The 10,010-nt window shown below is 38.6% G+C and overlaps 1 protein-coding gene and 1 non-coding gene across 2 annotated transcripts; both read left to right on the top strand.

The window, feature by feature from the left end:
* Nucleotides 1-4,913: 4,913 nt before the first annotated feature.
* LOC102967492 (cytochrome c oxidase subunit 7C, mitochondrial) lies at nt 4,914-7,227 on the top strand. The gene is made up of 3 exons (XM_007079774.3): nt 4,914-5,168; nt 6,164-6,307; nt 7,125-7,227. The coding sequence occupies exons 1-2, from the start codon at nt 5,094-5,096 to the stop codon at nt 6,278-6,280; spliced, it is 192 nt and encodes a 63-aa protein (XP_007079836.1). The 5' UTR covers nt 4,914-5,093; the 3' UTR covers nt 6,281-6,307; nt 7,125-7,227.
* Nucleotides 6,963-7,025, top strand: LOC122232356. The gene has a single exon (XR_006209723.1). It is a non-coding gene; the product is annotated as a small nucleolar RNA Z39 (small nucleolar RNA).
* Nucleotides 7,228-10,010: the final 2,783 nt, after the last annotated feature.

Genomic DNA, 10,010 nt, shown 5'->3' on the forward strand with positions numbered 1-10,010 from the left:
ATGATGCATCAAATTGATTTTCAAAATTCCCTTCCTCACTTAAATTATGTGTGTCTCTAAACTAAATAAATAAACCATTTAATCACTTAGTATCCCAGTTATGGAGACAACGGGGAAACGCCATGGTAAATTTAAAGAAACCTGTTCAAAACAATGATAAATACCACTGCAAGTTAAGTCAAGATGGAGATGGAACATAAATATAGTTAGAATCAGTGACTTTCAAATTGAGAAGTGTTAGTTTCTGTATTCATCTTATAGAAATGTATCTACCTCTACCTGCCAACACTGAATGACAAATAATTATATTAGGAGTTGATCTGTCAAAAAAGTGAATCGTCCTTAAACCTACATTGAGATTAAGAAATAACATTGGAATAAGAAACATGAAATGCTTTTAAGGAAATAATGGTATTCAAAAGTAATGAAACAAGAGGAAGAGTAAAATACACAGCTTGATCAAGTAAGCATTTTTTTTGGCATAACTTTTTCTTCCAGTTGGTCATCACTAAATCATTCAAAAGGCTGGCAGAATATTTTCCAACCCTGATTGCTACAGTGGAATTACATTTTGTCTTTTCCTAAAACCAGGTGTTATTTTCCCCTACAAATGTAAAATTTCAAATACAAGTTAACACAGAGTTCTGATTTTAATTCTGTAGTATGAGATATTCTAAAAATTTAAGACCAAAAGAAACATGTTAACTTGAGTTTTTCAATGTAGGATAGAAACACAATTTCTTTACTAAAGAATCCCTTTCTAAATAAACTCTAACCTAGTTCTTAAAAATCTTATATAGTAGCTGTTGAGAGAAATGACAAATATTGTACTTTAATTTTTAGAAATACTGTTCTATATAATGTAACTTCAGTCTCCAAAGACTCCTCTGGGTCTAGAAAGTACACTGCTTACTCTATGATATACACCCTACTCAGTACTTAAAATAATTGGATTTTATTTTTAAAATATAACTTTGGAGTAAACTTCATGTCCCTAAAGATGTTTTCTATTTTGTACCAATATGTGAAATGTCTCATTTCTCTTGAAATTCATTTTATAGCAAAAGAGTATCATACTGAATCAAAAGTTTCTCTAAGATAATTCACATTTTTCTTGCCAACTATAATGACTAAATTTAGATTGTTAGACCAATAAACAGTGCATGATACCTGTTCCAGGTTTTGTACTCCTATATAACAAACTACCCCAAACTTAGCAGCTTAAGACAATATTTTATTTTTTTCTCTTCAGTTCTGGAGGTTGATGGGCTCAGCTGGGCAGTTCTTGTTTAACATAGCTCATAAAATCATAGGCAAATCATAACTGTGGCTGGAGTCACCTGAAGGCTTCTTCACTCATATATCTGGTGCCCAGGCTAGGATATGGCAGGAACAGCTGGAAGCTGATCTGGCCTATTTTCCCCCCTCATTTCCTCCCCCTGCCCCCAGGAGGCTTCTCCAAAGGGTTCGCTTGGGTTCCCTTACAGTCCTGGTACACTCAGGGTAGCTAGACTTCTTACATGGTGGCTGTCTCCTCTCAAGAAAACATTCCAAGTTGCCTGAATGGAAACTTCAAAGCTTTTGATAAGTCAGCTTCAGAAATATCTGAATGTTACTCTATTGCATTCTATTGGTCAAGCAGGTCACTAAGGTCAAGAGGTGGGGGGAGTTAGAACCCACCTCTCAAAGGCAAGAGTTACAAAGAAATTGTGGCCATCTTTAATTTACCACAATGCCTATTCAAAAAAGAAGATTAGCAAATTTCTTAAAACTTTTTCTTCCCTCCATAGCGAATTTTAAGAGATTGAGATTAGCTTAAAACCCCGAAACTCAGAGTATCTTAGCTATTTAACTAATTTATTAATTGGTCACTAATTAGCAATGAAGAAAAATGATACGGAAACTAATAAGAAACTTTCCCTAGAGTTCAGTTTGGCTTTATGACAAAAACATTCTTTAGAAAATATTTTTAAATAACTATCAAGAATGTGTTCTGTGGGTAATATCTAGCCATTAACAAAAAGGTGAGTAATCATGCAAGGAATACGTGATCTCATCAACTTTCAATCCCATTCCATTTACCTTCTAGTTACCAAGAGCATCAAAAAGCTGCACCGTGACTTTCTGAGGGTATTTAGCACTCCCTTCAGGGGAGCCACTGCTGTATCAGTGCTGTATACACAGCTGTATTATGCCAGCTGCTATATCACCATCAAATGGAGCCACTCTGCTTCCCAGACGTTCCATGTTTTGATATGTTCAGCACAGTCATTTCCGTTACCCCTAGAGAATTATCATAGAAGCATCATCTGACAGAAAGGTATGTATTAAGCAAAGATAAATGTTTTATGTAACATAACTGATTCCTAAATATAGATTGATGATAAGAAAGTGTGTTCTTCCAATGGCAGGTGATTTCCTTAAATAAAATGGCTGTCTTACTTCTAGGTGTCTGTCCTGGTAATTCACTATTGCTTAACAAACTATTTAAATTTAAATTTAACTTAACAAATTTAAATTTTTCTAATATTTATTTATTTTGAGAGTGAGAGAGAGAGCACGCACACACGCATGAGCAGGGGAAAGGCAGAGAGAGATGGGGAGAGAGAGAGAAGCCCAAGCAGACTCTGCACTGTCAGCACAGAGCCTGACATGGGGCTCAATCCCACAAATGGTGAGATCATGACCTGAGCCAAAATCAAGAGTCAGAAGTTTAACTGACTGAGCCACCCAGGTACCTCCAAACTATCACAAATTTAATGGCTTGGAAGAACAATCATTTTATTTTATCTCACAAATTTGTAGATCAGCATTTTGGGCAGAGCTCTACTGGGCAACTCTTCCTCAAATCGCATTGACTGGGGACACTCACTGATGATATTCAGCAGGCAGCTGGACTGAGCTGGAGGATCCAGGATAACTCACTCCCATGCCTGACACCTGAGCTGACCCCTTTCACCTACTTTTGGTCGACTTCTGGGGACTCTCCAGGAGGCCTCTCCATAAAAGTAGTCAAACTTCTTACACGAATGTTCAGAGTTCCCAGGGCAAGTGTTCCAAAAGACAGGAAAGGACACTGTCAATATCATAAGACCTGGGCAGGACACTGGTACAGTATCACTTATAACAAATTCTCTTGGTCAAAATAGTCAGAGTCCACCCAGATTTGGGATGAGAAGGCAGGCTCTATATCTTGATGAAAGGATTTGCAGCTATCTTTATTTTGGCACAGGGCCCATGAGGAGGCTGACAGTTCTGAGGCCATTTGCTAGAATCTATCCTGGAGTTCCCTTTGGAGTTAGACGAAAGCCAGATATGCAGGGGAGACTCAAACAGTGCGAATTAGAACTAACAGTGAACCAAATATACAGGGGATATTACATTCATTAGACTGAAAGGGACAATTCAGAAATACTAAATGTGAAAACATTTCCCAATTATAGTCAGATAAGAATCCTTTAATATATAAAAGCCCTGAACAGGACATTTAAAAAATGTTAATGTCTTACATCCTCTATTAGGAGGAGAACACCAGTTATAATGCATTACATGCGTCTCTACTTAATCAGAAGTTACTTGTAGAAATAAACTTATTAATTTTTTAAAGTGGAGGTTTTTTTTTTTTGTGGGGGCAGGGGGCGGTTGGAGATGGGGAAGCATCACTTTTCTCTTACAGAAGATAAGTAAAGTATATGTTAATGTATATATTTTATACCCAGTTTTCAAAGCAAGACTTTATTTACTGCTGCTGTATTAATGAGCCATCTAGGGCAATATATGCTCTCCCACAGATAAAACTTAGGTTAGCAGGGCTCTTCACAATTTAACCTAATACCGCTTTCCCAGCCTTATATATCACTTCCCAATCCCACTAGTCAAAGACCACCAGAAACACACTTACAATTGTACAAGCTGGGTTATTACTCACTGCATCAAGGGAAACCAAATACCATGAAGAGCTATTGGCATCTCGGTAAAAAGATGTCAAGACTTAACAAGATTTGGGCTTGTTTTCTGTGACTACGTCTATTTTACCAAATCTCACTTAGCAAAAATAAAGACTAATCCAAGGTTAAGGTGGTAATTGGTGAAGAGACAGAACTCATCATGTTAGACTGGATATGGTGATGTTTGGTCATTTTTGTTACTTGGACAATATTATGTTTTGTCTATGTTCAGATATGAAAATGGAGTGATCTTACTCTTTCCTTGATCCATCACTGACACAGAGTAACTTCGTCTGATGCTGATGTTCTGTGAAATTGTTTATGTTCAGCAGAACACCAATCCTCAGGCCAGGCTAACTCCAGATATAAGAAGCTGCTTTTCTCTTTCACTCTCTGAACATGCCATACTCACATCGGCCTTGAGTTTGCTCTGCCCTGTCTCTAATTCTGTTCTATTTAATAACCTATATTTTTCAGGAATCCTTCCCTTAGCAATTCATCTCAATTTTCTCTTCGACATATTTCGTACTACATAGTGTTTCGTTACTTCAGTTTATGCTTTGTTTCCTCGTATAAGATCACGGTATACACCTCTCTCAGCGCTGGCAGAGTACTGCAAATCACAGGCTCCTAGCATTAAAAGAAAACAAACAAACAAAAATCCCCAAAAAAGAAGAGGTAAAGGTTTATTTTTGTGTTCCATAAACTCGGTGAGACTGCGTCACTCAATTCAGTACAATTGTTCTGGAATCCGGCCCCCAAAATCCTGATCAGAACTCGACAAGAAATCAGGTTTGACTAAATTGCACGTAGAAACGCCTTGGGCTCTTACCCTCCCGGCCTCCCTAACACACACAGCCAGTACCTCTACCCGACCCCCACAAGCAATCCGGCTCTCGCGTCGGACTACGTTTCCCATAGTCCTTCAGAGCCGACAAGGCGATGCCGCGTTCTGAACTACAATTCCCACAATCCTCAGACCCCACCATCTTGTCTCATTTTCTGTGGCCGCTCCCCATTTCCCATCTTCCCTTCCGGGTCTTACACACCGGAGAACAAGGTCGTGAAAAGAAGAGGGCTTGGTTTGGTGCTGTCGTTTCTATCGTCTAGGGGCTCTGCGCTTTTCGCAGAACTTCCAACAGCGCTATGTTGGGACAGAGCATCCGGAGGTTCACAACCTCTGTGGTCCGTAGAAGCCATTATGAGGAGGGCCCAGGGAAGGTTAGTGTGTTAGGGGCCCCGTTTCGTTGGGGGAGGGGGCACTTAGCTGCGATTTGCTGAACTCCAAGGCCTCCCAAGGACCGTGGAGAGGGAGACGGTAAGCAGGAGAGGTGAGCTGGGACGTCGGGTAGCGTTCCACTTCCCCCAGGAACCAGGGGCAAAGCGCAGGACCCCGGTTGCACGCCTTCGGCGGGTAAAGGAATGAATAGGAAGAGCTTTAGGCCCCACTTGGCCCTAGCGCTCCCCTCCGCGCCCTCCGAGATCTGGAGGGTCCCTGAGGCCAATGCTGCAGATATTTGTGGCTTAAAGCCGAACTAGAGGTCACCGGACTCGGAGTGAAGGTCGTCGGAAACAAAGGAGGATATGGGGGCCTGTGGTTGTGGGTCGAGCCTAAGCTAGTTAACTAAATTAGAAGTATTAAATCTCTTTAGTTGAAGTTGGGTTTAGCGTCAAGTATCAATAGCCTAAGTCGAGTAGTTAGCAGTAACTATCTCCAGTGATCGAGGCCTAGTAGGAAAGGGCGGAAGAAGGGTTTTCGATGGTAGCGCCGCTTGGTTATGAAAAAGTCGATCTTCGTAATTCAGTTAACTTTGCCGTGTGCCTTTACAAGGTGACTAGTTTCTAACAAATAGCAAACCAGAACAGTGCATTCTTTTTCTAAAACAGGTCCCCTGAAGAATAAGTTTTTCGGCTTTTCTAAAGTAAAAGGGAAAACTTAACCAGTGTGATACACCGGAGTTATTAAGACCACTGCCTGTGCTCAGTAAAGCCAGTGCTTTTTTTTTTTTTTTTTTTTTTTTAAAAACCTTAAAGTGTTGTCCTACATGAAGGTCATAGGATGTAAAACATAATGTTTGAAATACGATATGATATATGGCATACATAACCTGATTATGTAAAAACAAATACCTAGCATCCCCTGTGTACTTCTGTAATCTGTAAAATCAGATAATTCAGTTTCATTTTTGTTGGTTGGTCTCTTTTTTCCCCAACAGAATTTGCCATTTTCAGTGGAAAACAAGTGGCGGTTACTTGTTATGATGACTATGTACTTTGGATCTGGATTTGCTGCACCTTTTTTTATAGTAAGACACCAGCTGCTTAAGAAATAAGGATGTTTTAATTAATCCATTAAACAGGTAATTAATGGATTTCTAATCTTAAAACATTGTTTTTCCTTATACACCCCCTCCCCCTCCCCCCTCCCCCCCCCCCCCCCATCACACCCACACAGTGTGTAGGGCTGATTTCTGAAGTTAGTGTAGATGTGGCCTTGGTGGAGACACGTTGGTGAACCAGTAAATGTTTCTTTGCCTGAAAGCCAGTGTATATTGGATACTACTGTTTGTCAGGCACACTTTACATTAATGTCATCTAGTTACACCTAGCAAGCCTGTGAGGTTGGGTGACTTCACCTGGCCTAAGACACAAAGATGTTAAGTTGCCTCATATCCATTAACTGGTGATGGTGAACCAGGATTTTTAGCCAGTCTTGTTTCAGTTCACACACTTAACCAGGTAGAGTTCTGATAGACAATTAACGTTAGGGCAACATCTGTTTGTGCATACCCCAATCAGTCTTACGTGCTAGAAGATTAACAGATTCTTTGCGTGAGAAGAAAAGATTTATTTAGCATAATTGTAATCAGAATTTGCCTCAAAGCAACATTTTGGGAAGATCTGTGGAATGATTGGAATAAATTCCAAAACTATCCTTTGGAAAGAAAAGACTCTATTCTTCATTATATACAAGGGAAGTTCTTCATCCAAGTGATGCATAATGGAAAGATTTTGGTGCATATGATGAAGCAAATCAGTATGAATAAAGTCATGATACTGTAAACGCTTTCTGATGTACCAAACTGATGGACAGACAATATGTGTATGAAAGTACATGGTTTCTGTTCTAATAGGTGAGACGTTTTAAATACCAATATATATATTTTTTATTTGCAGGTGTGAAAAGGAGCATTTTAAGAGGTGCAGTCTCTTTGAAAAATGGATCAAACTCTTGAATTCAACATACTCAATATGTTTGTAAATAAACTTATGGCATGAATCCTTAATGCCTCTTCTCTGAAACCTGGAATGTAATAATTGTGCTGACTTTTTATTTAGGAAATGTTCTAGTATTTGTTTGCTCAAAATATGTGTAAATTTAGTCTATTTCTTGGTTTTAAATTTTGAGATTTAATTTTTGATTACTAGGTCAGGACCTTGTTGGTAATTTATGTTCTATAAAATGCAAACTTGACTTTGTTGTCCCAGAATAATTTTTTTTAATTGAAAAAGAGGAAGAAGTGTACATTTAGTCTTTACTTGAAGCAGTAAAGTTTTTCTTCATGAGTGACAATTACTTAATCATGAGGAAAACCAATAGTGTATAGAGTGAAGTCCAAGAGCTTTTTTCCCTCCAGACTTGTGATCTAAAACTAAATTTTTTGCCTTGATAAATTTGCTATTGACCAATACTAGTTTTGTTTAGACTGAATAAAAGTAGAATATTTGAAATGAAATGTAATAGCATGCAAGATAAAACATAGAAATACTCCCAAGTTTATTCTTGAATTTTAGTAGACATGGACTAAAAGATGCCTCTGAAGAGTAATTGTATCCGTGAATCAAATTTATGTTATGGATGGTAAAATGCTGTTAGCTACTTAAAATATAATGACGTAGTTCCTAGAGCTTTGAACTGGGGCAGGAAAAAGGTAGTTGCTGAATGTTTTAATCCTAGTTTGGTCACTTTTGGAATACCACTTGTATTAGAATGCCATAAAATAGAGGTTGTAAACTAGTAGTGTATTTGAGCTCTAGACTTTTTGGTGATTGGGGGGCTATGTTTGTTTTTTTGTTGTTTTTTTGGTTTTGTTTTTTTTTTTAACGTTTATTTATTATTGAGAGAGAGACACAGAGCATGAGCAGGGGAGGGGTAGAGAGAGGGCAAGACACAGAATCTGATGTAGGCTCCAGGCTGGGAGCTGTCAGCACAGAGCCCAGTGCGGGGCTCGAACTCACAAACTGTGAGATCATGACCTGAGCTGAAGGCGGTTGCCTAACCAACTGAGCCACCCAGGTTGGGAGGCTAAAGTTTTTAAAGCAGTGTTTAAAACCTAGAATAATTACAAGAAAGTCTCTGTGGATTCTTAAAAAATTGCTGTGGGTGGTTCTACATTTCTTCATGGAACAAAAGAGCTGCCTCACCATAATATTAGAGTTCCTATATACCCGTAATGTTAAACTACTAATTTGCTGGAGCTCTAAAAACACATTTCTCAGTTTATGTGACAGGGCCTATCTTTACACTTCAATAGCTACATAACAACCATTTAAATATAGGTACAATTAAATCTTTATGACTTTGCCTGGCTTATTCCCTGTATTTGCATTTCATTGTCCTTTTGTGTTTTTTTGATTATCCATTAAAGAATCAGATGTCTTCCTGCTTTTTTGTAACATTACGGCTTTCTGTCTTTGGGAAAGTAGGAAGTTTAAGGTTCATAAAATGATTTCAAATTCTTGGTTCAGATCTGTGCCATTAAATTACAAATTTAGCTGTCTTCATTTTTTTGGAGGATCTAGGAATAGTGTATATCTTGTATTTTGAGATTCAATAACTATATAAAAACATTTTAATTTCTGGCAAGTCCTAAATGATTTTTTTCTGATGTAAAATATAAATCAGACTTTACTTACTATTGATTGGACAGCAGAGTCTAGGTAGATAACATCTGATTTATTATATTTGTCTTCCTAAGTTACAGTATTTGAGGATTTTACATGAATGAGGGAAAAACCTCCTTTGCCCATCCTGGGAGAGAAGCACAGATTGCCCCGTCATAAAAAGGCTTCATTCAGCAGCTATACTGAGTAGTAGTATACTCAGAAAACACCAAATGGGATATGTATGTAGAAAGATTTTTTTTAAGAAACTGGGTCATGTGATTTGTGGAGGCTTGACAGGTCCAAACTCTGGTGGGTAGTGCTGAAGGCTGGAGATCCAGAGAAAAGTTGCTTTTCCAGTCCAAATGTATCTTGGCAGAATTTCCTCTTCCAGGGGGTAGCTGGCTGGCTCAGGGCATGGGACTCTTGATCTTAGGGTTGTAAGTTGGAGCCCCACAAGATGTGAAGCAGGCTCTGCACTGATAGCAACAAGCCTGATGCAGGGCTTACACTCAAGAACTGTGAGATCACGACCTAAGCCAAAGTCAGATGATCAACCAACTGAGCCACCCAGGTACCCCTGTCTTTTTTTTTTTTTATTAAAGTCTCCTACTGATTGGATGAGGCTAACCCACATTATGGAGAATAATCAAGCTTTAATGAAACTTCTTCAATTTAAATGTTAATCTCCAAAAACACCACACATATCCAGAATAGTGTTTGACCAAATACCTGGACACATGGCTCAGTCAAGTTGACACATAACCATGACCATTTCATATAAGAATATGCTTCCATCTACCATATTTTAAAGTACTGGCTTGGCTTTTTTTGAAAAACCACCACAGAATGTTTTTGGTTTTTTTCTTCTTTTTTCCCCTATACTGGCTTTTCAAAATTGAAGCCAACACTTAAAACTACAAGATTCTCATAAAAATCCAGATTCTTTTGGAAAACTTAAACTGGAAGGACTCATACACGCATGTCTGAAACTAAGCTAGGCAAAGTAAAGTACCCCACAGGGATGCTTCCTTGACTCCAGAATACCTGATTAGGGATTTTGCAAGGGGCCAGAACCCAGCCATTTGCTTTTAAGAAAACTATTACTGCTTCCATAATTAAGCTTTGGCCACCCCAAAGCAGGAAAAAAAAAAAAAAACTTTTGCTACAGAGGCAGAA

The sequence above is a fragment of the Panthera tigris genome, chromosome A1 (assembly GCF_018350195.1).
Source record: "Panthera tigris isolate Pti1 chromosome A1, P.tigris_Pti1_mat1.1, whole genome shotgun sequence".
Lineage (NCBI taxonomy): Eukaryota > Metazoa > Chordata > Mammalia > Carnivora > Felidae > Panthera > Panthera tigris.